Source organism: Sinohyriopsis cumingii, chromosome 12 (assembly GCF_028554795.1).
Source record: "Sinohyriopsis cumingii isolate HCF-2022 chromosome 12, ASM2855479v2, whole genome shotgun sequence".
NCBI lineage: Eukaryota > Metazoa > Mollusca > Bivalvia > Unionida > Unionidae > Sinohyriopsis > Sinohyriopsis cumingii.
The window spans coordinates 32,907,101-32,923,190 of record NC_142972.1 but is presented as its reverse complement, the minus strand read 5'-3'; the positions used below and the strand labels follow the sequence as shown (position 1 = coordinate 32,923,190).

The 16,090-nt window shown below is 34.9% G+C and overlaps 1 protein-coding gene across 1 annotated transcript in view; it reads right to left on the bottom strand.

Annotated features, from left to right (window-relative positions):
- The window catches only part of LOC149786215 (uncharacterized), a 56,420-nt gene extending 43,631 nt beyond the window's left edge, over positions 1-12,789 (bottom strand). Inside the window, exons 1-9 of the mRNA XM_089976593.1 lie at positions 12,720-12,789; positions 12,024-12,166; positions 7,121-7,312; positions 6,313-6,495; positions 5,020-5,202; positions 4,094-4,279; positions 2,968-3,150; positions 2,041-2,223; positions 703-873 (exon numbers count right to left, since the gene is read on the bottom strand). Of these exons, the coding sequence (XP_089832719.1) occupies positions 703-873; positions 2,041-2,223; positions 2,968-3,150; positions 4,094-4,279; positions 5,020-5,202; positions 6,313-6,495; positions 7,121-7,312; positions 12,024-12,153 (1,411 nt within the window). The 5' untranslated portion in view covers positions 12,154-12,166; positions 12,720-12,789. The remainder of the gene's footprint in view (positions 1-702; positions 874-2,040; positions 2,224-2,967; positions 3,151-4,093; positions 4,280-5,019; positions 5,203-6,312; positions 6,496-7,120; positions 7,313-12,023; positions 12,167-12,719) is intronic.
- Positions 12,790-16,090: the final 3,301 nt, after the last annotated feature.

Sequence of the window (16,090 nt, the reverse complement as noted above, 5' to 3'; positions counted from 1 at the left end):
TTCATGGTAAAAATATGAATTTGATTACTACATTGATGATGTGCATCTAATTTTAATGAAATAAATTAATCAAATACAAGATTCAGTCTGATCTATCACACGTTTCGGGAACGTCATGTTTATTATGTTCCATAAATACGCATTTCAACATCATTATTCAATATAATAATGTTGCAAGTCGAATGAAAACAATGTTCACACGCTTGCAAAACATATTTCTTTCTTTTAGAATTTTTCTATAAAATAATTATAAGTTTCATAGTTGTTACAAGATAGAGGGCATATATTAGAAAGATGTGTGTGTGTGATTTGCATTTTTAACGTAGCTTTAACAATTGTGTAGTCACATCGCTACGATGACTGCAGTGTGGCAGTTTATAGTGATGTCTAGCACTGTTGCATCATGCCGCAGACAAGCAGCATGATGTCCCACCCGGTCACATTATCCTGACACCAGGCCGACCAATCCTAACACTAACCTCTTAATACCAGGCGCCTAGCGAGGCAGCTGTTAGTACAATTTTAATAAGCCATTGGTATGGCTCGGACGGGGTTCGAACCCTCGACCTCCCGCATTCCGAGGTGGACACTCTAACCTTTAGGACAACAGAGCTGTCAGATGTTAGATAGAATGTGATTCCATAAAGTAATTTAGGTCGTAATCTACAACTGGATAAACGATCTTAATCTAGGATAACATACTTTTTGGAGCCATTCCAGATGCACCAGCGTTTGCCTGTCCGTGTGATCCTTTGACGTGCTGTGTAGCTGCGCAATTGCAGTACTCGCATTTCATATCCCCTTTAAACTGACAACACTCGTTACAACCATGGCACATTCCTCTTTGAAATCCTCGACCATCCCTACCAGGGGCTTCACGAAAAGGTGAGATATATTATTTCATATTATTTCAGTGTCAATTGACATTGTGAAAAAGGCATTGTTGAATATATTACACAAACAAGTCACGAAATAAGTGGACCACTTTACAATCCTCTATTTGATCATTATTTGATCTCTAAATTTCATTTACGATCGATTGTAACAAGGATTCTGATGAAAGGAGAGCTTGCGTGGAAATAAATATGAATCTGATTGCTACGCTGATGATGTGTATATAATTTTAATGCAATATAAGTAACAACCGTCTGTAAATCCTGTATTGGTTAAAAATATTTGTCATAGGAATTCGATAAGGACTTCATATTGAGGCTATATATTGCTTTATATGTTTCTTTTCTTTCTCGAGGTTTCAATTATTTATTTTTTGTTCAGTTACACTGGTAATGTTTGACAAGTTCATTTACATTTCATGGCAAGTAAAGATTGTAAGAATATCTTAAAATTTATGTAACATTCCCAGACATTATATACGATCAATCAAATACAACATTAAATCGGATCTATCACACGTCCAGTGAATATAATGTTTATCATTTTACATACATTCGCACTTCGACATCATTATTTAATATGCAAACATATAAACGTTGCAAGTATAATTAAAACAATATTCCAACGCTCAGCAAAATAGAATAATTTTTTTTTATAATCATTCTATAAAATATTGAGAAGTTTCATATTGAGAAGTTTCATATTTGTTACAGTATAGAGGGCATATGCTAGAAAGATTTGTGTCTGTGTGATTTGCATTTTTAACGTAGCTTTAACAGCATTGCAGTCACATCAATACGATGTCTGCAGCGTGGAAGTTCATAGTGATGTCTAGCACTGAGGCATCATGCCGCAGACATGTAGCATGATGTCCAACCTAGTCACATTATCCTCATACCAGTGCAACCATTCCGAACACCAACCTCTCAATGCCGAGTGCCTAGCAAGGCAGCTGCTAGTACTATTTTTATGCGCCATTGGTATGACTCGAACGAGGTTCGAACCCACGACCTCCCGCATTCCGAGGTGGACACTCTAACCTCTAGGAGATCAGAACGGTCAGATATTATATAGAATGTGATTCTGTAAATTAATATAGGTCTTAATATACAATTGGAGAAAAGATCTTAATCTAGGATAACATACTTTTTGGAGCAGTTCCGGATGCAGATATACCAACAGCAGTGTCTGCCAGTCGTAGTGCGATGCTGACGTGTAGTGTAGCTGCGCAATTGGAGTACTTGCATTTCATATTCCCTTTAAACTGACAACACTCGTTGCAACCGTGGCACTTTCCTCTTTGAACTCCTCGACCATCCCTACCAGGGGCTTCACGAAAAGTGAGATATATTATTTTATGAAAGTGTTCATAATGAATTGACATAGTGAATAAGACATTGGTGAATATATTACAAAAAAGCAAGAAATAAGTGGACCACATTAGAATCCTCTATTCGATCTCTATATTTCATTTGCGATCGATTGCAACAAGGATTCTGCAGATAGGAGAGCTTTCATGGGAATAAATATGAATCTGATTGCTGCGCTGATGATGTGTATCTATTTTTAAAGCAATATATGTAATAACCGTCTGTAAATACTGTATTGGTTAAAAAAATTGTCATGCTAATTTGATAAGAACTTCATATTGATGCTTTATATTGCATGATATTTTCTTCTTTTTCTAAAGTTTACGATTATTTATTTTCTATTCAGTTTCAGTGGTAATAGGTGACAATTTCTCTTACATTTCATGGCAAATAAAGATTGTTAGATTATCTTAAAACGTATGGAACATTGCCATCCATTATACACGATCAGCCAAATAAAACATTCAGTCTTAACACTAGTCTCTTAATGCCGGGCGCCTGGCGATACAGCTCTTAGTACCATTATTTAAGCCATTAGTATGACTCGGCCTGGGTTCAAACCCACAACCTCCCGCATTACGAGGCGGACACTCTAACCACTGGGACATCGAAGCGGATCTATGTTAGAAAGAACTTGATTCCATAACGTAATATAGGTCTTAATCTGCAATTTGAGAAAAGAACTTAATCTAGGATAACATACCTTTTGGAGTAGTTCCGGATGCGGATACACCAAAACCAGCGTCTGCCTGTCTTAGTGCGATGTTCACGTGTTGTGTTGCTGCGCAATTGCAGTACTCGCATTTCATATCCCCTTTAAACTGACAACACTCGTTACAACCGTGGCACTTTCCTCTTTGAACTCCTCGACCATCCCTACCTGGTGCTTCACGAAAATATGCGATATATATCACTTTATGAAACGGTTCATTGTCAATTGACATAGTGAAAAAGGCATTGGGATATATTGTTGTTCTTGTTGTTGTATGTTTTAACGCCATTTTTCAGCACAAGATAGGCTATACATGGCGGCCAGTATTAATGGTGGAGGAAGAACCCAGGAAATCCCCGGAAAGAACCACCGACCCTCGAGAAGCTACTGGCAAGCTTTCTCACATACCCACATTGGCCGAATCCGAGACTCGAACCTACGCAGATAGACGTGAGATGGCAGTGATCCGTAACGGAGAGCGCTTTAGACCACTCGGCCACTCGGGGCCCCGCATTGGGATATATAACGAAAAAAATAAGAAATAAGTGGACCATACTAGAATCCTCTATTCGATCTCTATATTTCATTTACAGTCGATTGTAACAAAGATTCTGCAGAAAGGAGAGCTTTCAAGGGAAGAAATATGAATCTGATTGCTGTGCTCATATTGGTTATCTACTTTTAATGCAATTTTGATGCTTTATATTGCATGATATTTTCTTCTTTTTCTAAAGTTTACGATTATTTATTTTCTATTCAGTTTCAGTGGTAATGGGTGACAATTTCACTTACATTTCATGGCAAAGAAAGATTGTAAGAATATCTTAAAATTTGTGTAACATTACCAGACATTACACACGATCGGTCAAATAAAACATTCAGTCTTAACACTAGTCTCTTAATGCCGAGCGCCTAGCGATACAGCTCTTAGTACCATTTTTTAAGCCATTAGAATGACTCGGCCTGGGTTTGAACCCACGACCTCCCGCATTCCGAGGCAGACACTCTAACCACTGGGACATCGAAGCGGTTAGATGTTAAAAAGAACGTGATTCCATTAAGTAACATAGGTCTTAATCTACAACTGGAGACATGATCTTAATCTATGATAACATACTTTTTGGAGTAATTCCAGCTGCAGATATACCAACACCAGTGTCTGTCTTTCCGAGTGATACGTTAACGTGTTGTGTAGCCGCGCAATTGCAGTACTCGCATTTCATATCCCCTTTAAACTGACAACACTCGTTACAACCGTGGCACTTTCCTCTTTGAACTCCTCGACCATCCCTACCCAAAGCTTCTTGAAAATGTGAGATATATTATTTTATGAAACGGATCATTGTCAACTGACATAGTGAAAAAGGCATTGGTAAATATTTTACAAAGAAAGAAAGAAATAAGTGGACCATATTAGAATCCTCTATTTCGATCTCTATTATTCATTTACGATCGATTGTAACAAGGATTTATGCAGAAAGGAGAGCTTTCATGAGAAGAAACATGAATCTGATTGCTGCACTGATGATGTGTATCTACTTTTAATGCAATATAAGTACTAACCGTCTATAAATAATGTATTGGTTAAAAATAGTTGTCATGCAATTTTGATAAGAACTTCATATTGATGCTATATATTGCATGATATTTTCTTCTTTTTCTAAAGTTTACGATTATTTATTTTGTATTCAGTTTCAATGGAATGGGTGACAATTTCACTTACATTTCATGGCAAAAAAATTTTTAAGAATATCTTAAAATTTATGTAACATTACCAGACATTACACACGATCGGTCAAATGAAACATTGTCTTAACACTAGTCTCTTAATGCCGAGCGCCTAGCGAGACAGCTCTTAGTACCATTTTTAAGCCATTAGTATGACTCGGCCTGGGTTCAAACCCACAACCTCCCGCATTCTGAGGCGGATATTCGAACCACTGGGACATTGAAGCGGTTAGATGTTAGAAAGAACGTGATTCCATAAGTAATATAGGTCTAAATCTACAATTGGAGAAAACATCTTAACCTAGGATAACATACCTTTTGGAGTAGTTCCAGATGCAGATATACCAACTACAGTGTCTGCCTGTCCTAGTGCGACGTTCACGTGTTGTGTTGCTGCACAATTGCAATACTCGCATTTCATATCCCCTTTAAACTGAGAGCACTCGTTACAACCATGGCACTTTCCTCTTTGAACTCCTCGACCATCCCTACCTGGTGCTTCACGAAAATGTGAGATACATTATTTTATGAAACGCTTCATTGTCAATTGACATTGTGTAAAAGGCATTGGTGAATATATAACGAAAAAGATAAGACAAACGTAGACCACACTAGAATCCTTTTTTCGAAATATATATTTCATTTACGATCGATTGTAACAAGGATTCTGTAGAAAGGAGAGCTTTCATGGAAAGAAATATGATGATGTGTATCTAGTTTTAATACAATATAATTAACAACCGACTTGAAATACTGAATTGGTTAAAAATATTTGTGATACAAATTTGAAAAGGACTTCATATCGAAGCTATTTATTGCGTTATTGTTTATTTATTTTTCTCGAGAGTTCGTTTATTCATTTTGTGTTCATTTTCACTGATAATGGATGCCAGTTTTACCAACATTTTATGGCAAATTAATTGTAATAATATCATACAATGTATGTAACATTCCCAAGCATTATATACAGTCAATCAAATACAACATTCAGTCTGATATATCACACGTTCAGTGAAGGTCATGTTTATCATTTTCCATAAATCCGCACTTCGACATCATCATTCTATATAATAACGTTGCAAGTGAAATGAAAACGATATTCACACGCTTGCAAAACATAATTCTTTCGTTTAGAATTCTTCCATAAAATATTCAGAAGTTTCATAGTTATTACAAGACAGGGGGCAAATGTTAGAAAGATTTGTGTGTGTTTGTGATTAAGATTTTTAACGTAGTTTTGACAATTTTGCAGTCACATCGCTACATTGTCTGCAGTGTGGCAGTTTATAGTGATGTATATTACTGTGGCATAATGCCACAGACATGTAGCATGATGTTCCACCCAGTCACATTAACCTGACTCCAGGCCGGCCAGTCCTAACACTAATTTCTTAATGCCCGTGCCTAGTGTGGCAGCTGTTAGCACCATTTTATAGGCCATTGTATGACTCGGCCTTGGCTCGAACCCGCAATCTCCGGCATTCCAAAGCAGATGCTCTAACAACTAGATCATTAGAAAGGTTTTATGTTAGAAAGAAGGTGATTTCATAAAGTAATATAGGTCTTAATCTACAATTGGAGGTGAGCTGTTAATCTAGGATGACATACTTTTTGGAGTAGTTCCGGATGCAGATACACCAAAACCAGCGTCTGCCTGTCTATGTTCGATGTTGACGTGTTGTGTAGCTGCACAATTGCAGTACTCGCATTTCATATCCCCTTTAAACTGACAACACTCGTTACAACCGTGGCACTTTCCTCTTTGAACTCCTCGACCATCCCTACCAGAGGCTTCACGAAAATGTAAGATATATTATTTTATGAAACGGTTCATTCTCAATTTACATATTGAAAAAGGCACTTCGGAATAGTATGCAAAACAAGAAATAAGTGGACAACAATATAATCTTTTATTCGGTCTCTCCATTTCATTTGCAATGTTGTTACAAGATAGTGAGCATATGCTAGACAGATTTGTGTGTGTGTGTGTGTGTGTGTGTGTGTGTGCGTATGTGTGTGTGTGATTTGGATTTTTAACGTATCTTTAACAATTTTGCAGTCACATCGTTACGATGTCTGCAGTGTGGCAGTATATAGTGATGTCTGGCACTGGGGCATCATGCCGCAGACAAGTAGCATGAAGTCCTACCCGGTCACATTTTCCTGACACTAGGCCGATTAGCACAACACTAACATCTTAATGCCGAGCGCCTAGCGAAGTAGCTGTTAGTATCATTTTTATAAGCCTTTGCAATAACTCGGCAGTGGATCGAAAACACGACCTCCGCCATCTGAGGAGGACGCTCTAACTATCAGGCCATCTGAGCTGTCACATGTAAGAAAGATCGTGATTCTATAACGTAATATACGGCTTAATCTGCAATAGGAGTAAAGATCTTAATTAAGGATAACATACCTTTAGGATTCGTTCCAGATGCAGGTATACCAAGACCAGTGTGTGCTCGTCCGAGTGCGAGTGATACGTTGACGTGTTGTGTAGCTGCACAATTGCAATACTCGCATTTCATATCCCCTTTAAACTGAGAGCACTCGTTACAACCGTGGCACTTTCCTCTTTTAACTCCTTTACCATCCCTACCCAAAGCTTCTTGAAAATGTGAGATATATTATTTTATGAAACGGTTCATTGTTAATTTACATAGAAAAAGGCATTAGAGAATATGTTACAAAACAAGAAATAAATGCGCCTCATTATAATCATCCATTCGATCTCTATATTTCATTTCCGATCCACTGTAATACGGATTCTGTAGAAAGCAAGTCTGTTCATGTGAAGAAATCTGAATCTGATTGCCGCGTTGATAATGTGTATCTAGTTTTAACGTAATATAACCGTGTTTAAATACAATGGATTAAAGATATTTGTCATACAAATTTGGTAAGGACTTTTTATTGAGGAAATTTCAATCTGTTCTATCCCACGTTCAGTGAATGTCATGTTTTCCATAAATCGGCACTTCTGCATCATTATTCTATATAATAACGTTGCAAGTGGAATGAAAAAAAATATTCACACGCTCAACAAAAACTAATTCCTTAGAATTCCTCTATAAAATATTGAGAAGATTCATAGTTGTAACAAGATAGTGTGCATATGCTAAAAAGATTTGTATGTATGTGATTAGGATTCATAACTTAGCTTTAACAATTTTTAAGTCAAATGTCTACGATGTATGCAATATGGCAGTTTATGGCAATGTCTAGCACTATGGCATCATGCCGCAGACATGTAGCATGATGTCCCACCCAGTCACATTATCCTGACTCCAGGCCGACCAGTCCAAACATTAACCTCTTAATGTCGAGCGCCTAGCGAGGCAGCTGTTAGTACCATTTTTATAAGCCTTTGCCTTGATTTGAGCGGGGTTCAAACCCACGAACTCCCGCATCTGAAGCGAACGCTCTAACCATTAGGCCACTGGAGCTGTCATGTTATAAGGAACGTGTGTTCATAAAGTAATATGTGTCTTAATCTACAATTTAAGAACATATCATAATGTAGGAGAACATAATTTTGGAGTAGTTCCAGATGTAGATATACCAACACCACAGTGTGCCCGTCCGAGAGCGACGTTGACGTGTTGTGTTGCTGCGCAATTGCAGTTCTCTCATTTCATATCTCCTTTAAACTAACAACACTCGTTAAAACTGTGGCACTTTCTTATTTGTGCTCCACGAGCGTCCAGACTCAAGGCTTAAAAAATTGTGGGATGTATTTTAATGAAAATGTTAGTGTCAATTGCACATAAGAAAAAAGGCCTAAGAAATAAATCGAACCAATTTAGAATCCATTATTTGATCTCTCTATTTCATTTGCGATCGATTGTAAGAAGGATTCTGCAAATGCTGAGTTTTTCATATGAAGAAATAAGAATTTGTTTTACTGTGCTGATGATGTGTATCTAGTTTTAATGCAAGTAAATTTACAACCTTCCGATACTACTGAATTTGATTATAATATTGTCATATACACTTGATATGGACTTTATACTGAGGCAATATTTGGATATTATCTTTTTCTTTTTTCTAGGTTGCGATTATTTATTTTGTGCTCAACTTTCACTGTTCACGAGTCGCATTTTCACCAACATTTCATGGCAAATAAAGTTTGTAAGAATATCCTATAATTTATGCAGCACTCCCGTATATTATATAATATCAGCCAAATAGAACATTAAATCTGTTCAATTGCACTTTTGGGCGTTATCACTTTCGACCATAGTTTCAAGACGGATAATAGCGTGATAAATATTTTCACTTAGCGCAAGATATTTAACGATCACGCTTGACCAATGCATATGTCTCAGAGTACAAATGTGTGTGTTCGCTTGTGTGTTACCAGCAAAATGAGAATAATTCTGATGGACGAATCCACACGAAGCACACATCTTTTTCTGGCCAGCACGAGACAATTTTTCAGACGTAAGAGGACGGATATCCTGTTTGTATCGGATCGTGAACATGAATGTAATTATGAGGCTTTAAACTAATAGCAGCGTAATGCCAAACACATTTCATTCAATATGCGTTCCCAGGTACATATTCATGCACGAACTTGAGCTGTCAGTCCAATTAATTCACTTGGTTAACTTGTGAATAAGTAAATGAAGACGTTATTAGCGTTTTCAAATGTATTCTTCAGGAAAAGAATCGTATCTGAGTAGAATAATCGAAGATTAACTGGGATCTATAACACGTTGGGCAGCCATCACGGGTAAAACCAAACCGAAATGAGAGCATTATAAATAATCTTCTCTTTGCGCATTGTTAAAATGCATACACACATTATTGTATTTCTGTATGTATGTGTGCGTTTATGTGTATGTTACATTTGATTTGTGCGATTTCAGTGAAATAAATAGTATCCCCATATTTTGCACTAAGTATGGCTGTTCATGCTGGCCAACAGGAGTCATTCTCTTGGACGTAATATGAGGATTGTATCTCTTATTTGAGAGCGTATGGAGAACGATGATCAAGTTAAAAGGCTATAACCTGGAAGCAGTTTGTTGCTTATTGCAAGTTCTTGTGGTGAATGTTTCGCAAGTACTTTGCATGCACAGACGTGAAGTGATTCTTGTACTCCTAAGAAATGTGGGAGATATACTTTGTGAAACGGTTCCATATCAATTGCACAGAGCGAGAAAGACATTGTTTGACATATTAAGAAAAGATAAAAGAAATAATTGAACTACTTCAGAAACCTATATTGGATATTTCCGTTTCATGTACAATAAAATGAAACAAGGGTTATGCGGAACAAAATGCACGGCATGTTAACAGGTAGGAGTGTGATTGTTGAGTTGATATATATGGTCTCAATGCAATTTTGCGTTACATTGCTTTTTAAATATTTGTTTCATTCACCAAATTGGACACAACGTTTGCAACGTCTTCGGTTTAACATTTTAAACTTGATTTCTTGTTTTCTTTGGAATTTAGTCTTTCATTCAGTTATATTTTGAATGTGGACACAGGTGACGATTTCACTAACGTTTCGCAGCAAAACAAACTCTTTACGAATATTTCAAAAGTGTGATGCTAATCTGGCAAATACATCAAATCCAATTAGTAGAATGAAACATTAAGTGGAATCTATAACACCTTGGGAAGTCATCACTTCTGAAAATCACTTCTAAAAAGGTGGTAGCCAAATAAATACTGCTCTCTTAGTGTACTTTCGTAAACCGTACACGGGCATATATGAGTCTATATGTGCTTTTTACGTTTTCTGTGTGTGTTTCCTGCACAATGTAATTAGGCACGATCTCTGTGTTGTTTTACATATAATGGAAATTCTCATCCTAACCATCAACATTATTTTGTGTCCATGTGATAGATGGTTTGTATCTCTTTTTAAGATTGTAACGTGAACAAGGCTAAGGTAATAAGGCCACGACTTGAATGCAATTTGACGCAAAAGACGTCATGTACCATACGTTTCATAAGTACCTTTGCATGCACCAACGTTAACTGATTATCCATTTTGTTCTATGGGTGCTCTTGGGAATGACGGTTTATCATCAGTGGATACTTCGACAAAATTGTTATATGCACCATAGCATTACAAGCGAACAGAAATCAATATTCAAACGTTGAAAAAATCGTAGGTATATCTAATTCTGATATATATATATATATATATATATATATATATATCATAAACTTCACAATTTTAAAATGATAGAGATAACACGTTAAAAGAAAGTGTTTGTTTAAATTAATATAGCTAGGCAAAATGAGGTATAGCACGATTTTATGAATCGTTTTGCACCAAGCGGAAATTCTCATACTGACCGGTATCATACTCAACTCTCTTATTCCCAGATGTGTATGATCGTAATTTGCAGTGTTGGATACCTGTACATAATTGCTCTATCTTGCTTGACATTTTCACATTCGTCCAATATTGGCTGTAATATATTTATGTACCGAACATGAACAGTGGTTTAAGTAAATTGTTCCACAAAGAGATTGTTTTGTATTGATCAAATTAGCTACATGTATATCTTCTTTAGTCCATTTGCGATCGAAAAATCCTTCATTGTAAATGCTATTGTTTGAAAAATGCATCTGCAATGTGGGTATAACCTGGTGTTAAAACTCACCTTACGACATGTCATAGCATGTTGAAAAGCATATTGTTGGGGTAAATAAATGTATCTTGATATGAGCTTCGATTTACTTGTAGGCTCAGATGAATGATATTTCTATCTGATTTGCTATAGTTAATCAAACACATGGAAGTCATGAGCATCACTGGTTTAAATGATTTTTTAAAATAATGTTTTATATTGGAAAGTTGTTGTAGCATCAAATCAATGCAAACAAACTATGCATATTACGTTTAAGACCAACAGTTAGTTTTGTGTTCTAACAATATTCCTTATATGTTATTATTTTGTTTGCTTTTTAAGAAAATTTGACTTTTATACCAAATTCTGATCATATGTATTAAGGATTTTAAATGATTCGCCTTTATCTTTTATTTCATATACCTTTACTGCATTTTAACTTCTTTACCTTTAAACTATATCAATAAATAATTTATGTATATGTTTTTTGAAGCTTTATCTTCAAATCATTTTAGCCATTCTTCATATTTACGGCGTTTGCTTTTTACTTTTAACTGGCACAAATATAGACAGTATTGTGCTAACGTGTTTATAATCCCTACAACTACTACAAAGTGCCACTTCTCTAAACTGGTGTAACGTATGCATGAGAAAGATAGATATACATACAGGTACAAGTGTTTTACGTGAGTTATGCCATACCGATTACTTGAAGACTATTACCTTTGGTATGACTACCAGTTCTTAAATCGCCGAGGTTATGATCCTCATCACATTCGTCGTCGCTATCAACGTGCGAATCCTCGTCGTCTTTGTTATCCTTTGGATGATTGACTTGAAGCAATGAGTCCATGACAGCGGTCAGTCTATTATTTCAAGATAGAACAATTAAAATTAAATAATTACTTTTGTACCCATTAAAATGATTATTTCATAAATATAAGTAAACCTTATTTGGAGCACTTTCGGTATTATCAGTCAAGCCAGAAAGAAAAAGTAAAATAGTAAACTGCCTGTTATTTTGTTCCAAGATGTATACGGAATAAGTAAGAAATGAATCAAACGTGTTCAAGCAACAAAATGTATTCTTATCAGACGGGGTCTGAATTAAAAAAAGGCGTTAATACTTGAGTTTCCATATACCAATTGGCGTAGTATTTCGTCACGTGATTTCGTCACGTAATGCCCAGAGATAAATGAATGATATTCGTGTTAATAACGCAAAACCAGTAACTAATTCGTGTCATTAATGTCATTTTTGTTGTTGCAATTTGATAACTATAAACTCACCAAGCAATGTAACAAGATTATTTGTGGTTTACACTCTGTGTTTTTATTAAGTTGAGGACTATTTTGTTAAGTATCAGATGCATAAAAGAAAAATAGATTTTAAAAAAATAAGAAATAGAGAGGGTTTACTTTGTTTTGTTTTCACGAGGTTCCTCTTCCGAATCTTTTAACTTCAAGTCAATATTAAAATCATCATAGTCCATAGTTCAAGTAAACACTGCTTAATATCTTCTATAATTGTTTCACTATTTGCATGGTACAGTACTGTACAATGCCTCTTATCTGTGGTTACAATTACGAGAGCGATACATCCCGATTCGATTTTAATGAGCTGAGATTGCAGTCTTTCCTGCACTATGTCACTAAATCTTTTAAATACACGTCTGCCGTCTGGGCTGTCTTTTTCAGAGATGACTTCTAATACTTTCTCTTCTGTTGCGCATAATTTTTCCTTCGTCAAATGTTCGAGTTTCAGCTCGACTTTTAGAATGAGTTCATACTTTCCTTCTGTAAACAAAGGTAATAACGTCACTACATGCAATTGTAGAAAGTTAAAATTGAGTGTATATTCTTCTGCAAAAAATCTACATGTAATTCTAGAACAAATATTGTTACCTGCTAGAGCCATTTGCAGTTCATAAGACTAAACATAGATACCTTTATGTAGCCAAACAACTGTTTGACTCCTGAGCTTTCAACCTTTAACAAGTTCTTCATTAGAGGAATGAAGTCTGGACTGGAGTCACATGATCAACTAAATTATGATAACGTAGGAAAATCCTTTTGTACATATATGAAAGTTCCAGTTAGGAATCATTTCAGTTTAGTGACTTTAATTTACTTATTTCAATGTTCCAGTGGAATTGCAAAGTATCCATACATTATAATCAAGTAGCTATTTTCGAATTAGTATGGACCCATTTAAAGACATTTTGAATATATCATTGTGATACATCAAGACTATTAGCACATCAGCACAATGTATTTTATTTCATTCGAACAAGCAGTGGATCTCATTTGGAATTTCGATGATTTTGGATATATGATAGAACTTTTAAGACTATATTGGATTTCATTCACATACTGTAAGTTTAAATTCTTCACTTTCTATATCAGGGAAATAAATTATATATACAAATTTTGTTGGTTTGCACACTTTTCTTTTACTTAGTTTCAAACCATACAAAAGTATATATATATATATATATATATATATATATATATATATATATATATATATATATATATATATATATATATATATATATATATTGCCTACCCTGAAGTACTTGATAGTTTTTAGACAATCCTTAAGGAACCATCTTACTAAAGACATGGAAGCAAACATTGGAACTGATTCAGAACTGGATTTGTGAAACATTTGTCAACTTTGCAAACACACCTGAATCGGATTCCTGATATATGTAATATTAGCTAAAAACAAGGTTATCGAATTTCTGAAAAGTCTATAACTTAACTAAAAGCCCACATGATAATATTAAAATAATTCACTTTTTATCAGAATAAGTAAAGACATAAAACTATTAAAGAGTTTATAGAAATATTTTTTGAGTTGAACGTCAAAGTATCCTTCTCAGCACCAAGATATCGAATGTATTTGTTTGCAACGCTCGATCGAATAAAAGCGTGGTCAAGGCCATTTGTGTTGAAAGGCATCATACAAGAGAAAGAATATGTCGATTTGTCTATTTAAATGTTTTAGACAAGATTATGACTTACAGACCACATGTAATGATGATAACAAACATAACCTATTACTATAAGAAGATTGTTAAGGAACTATAGTATGCTGAAGAAGTACATTTCGTATTTGTTGTAAATTAGTATACAGATTTGCATAAAAATAAATTGACCATATGCTTCTAATACCGTTTACATTTTGCACTATCTGAGCTAAAACACTACTTTGTATTGAGGACTCTCTAAGGGATATTTTGATTATATTGTTGTGATACTCCCAGAATACTGGAACATCAGCACATTCAAGATTTTTGTAATTCACTTGAAACATTCTACACGTTTTGACTTTTGATAGGACATTTAGGATTCTGGGGAATTCAGTTCACAACATAGTAAGTTCATCTTAAATTTTCATTTTATATTTCAGGGAAATAAATTGTTTGTTGAATATTTTACTAAATTTCGTTTCAATTCTTTCTGTTACATAATTTAAGACCATAGAGTCCCAACAGTGCATTCATGTTAGAATTTCTCCACACCCTAACTGAAGCAAAGAAAAAAAAAGCAGTATTTGGAAGATAAAGAACCGGAAGAACATCACATAGAACACGATGACTTTGGAGAGTCCACATATGATATTCTCTTAGCGGTTTACAGTCGTCAGTTAAACAAATGATTATGTACAATATAGTCTTGCATAACTTTGTCATCTGAAGAAATGATTATACGATACACAGATAAAAACCTTCGTGATGGACGTACTTCTTTTAGCAAGATAATAATGACCTGACAAATAAAATATATTTCAAATCATTAGATCATATGTTATTTGTTTAATGTACATATGTTCTAATTATAACATCCACTTTACAGACTGCTGCAAAAGATATCAGCCACTGTTAAAAAAGCGATGAAGTTATTAATTCTAGCAGGTAATATTATGAACAGATAAACCAAAATGGTAAAATTCCAAAGGCACATTTTGGTAGTGACATATTTTTGTTACAGAGTAGAAGGATGATGAAAATGAATAGGATCATTGGATCCAACAGTTTATACGAACCGAGTAACTCGTTTAAACTAGGGTTACTTAATAGCAGTGCCTTGGTAATAAGGAATGTATAATAAATGATAATGCAGAATCTGTGACAGTACGACAAAAATTGTAAAGTAATAAAAAGAAGACAAAAGTTTGTCAGTCGTATATTGAGAAGAAGTAGTATGCTAACTATAGCCATAATGTCAGTTCTAACAAAAACAGACGATACTTCTCGAATCAAGAAGGATAAAAATAATGTTTAAAAAGACAAAAACAAGCGAACAAACATATTGCACAATAAGTACGGACATAAAAACTGCAAGAAAATAAAATTTTAAAAGTACAGGTGGAAATAAGGCATTGAAAACTAAAAGAACAAGTTTTTTAGAAGAAGCAAAGACTTTGAAAAATAAACAGATGCTTGAGAAACATACGGGAAACTTTACACGGATAGGATAGTTAGGTTTTCCCTATCCACGTGTTTTTCCTAAATAATTCATGAAACAAAAAAAGAGGACATGATTGCAATGGTGATAATGAATACAGTATTGATACTTAATTTCCTTTACCAATAGTTCAGTATTTATTTTTAAGAGCCTTTATTCATTGAATAACATGTTTTCTATGTGGAAAGATATAACACACTGTCAAAAAATAGCAGTGACACTAAAACCTCAGATAGAATGGCATAACAACGTGATGTATCCCATTCAATATAATTGATGCCTCTATTAGACGCTCTGTCCAAACACGTGCTGAG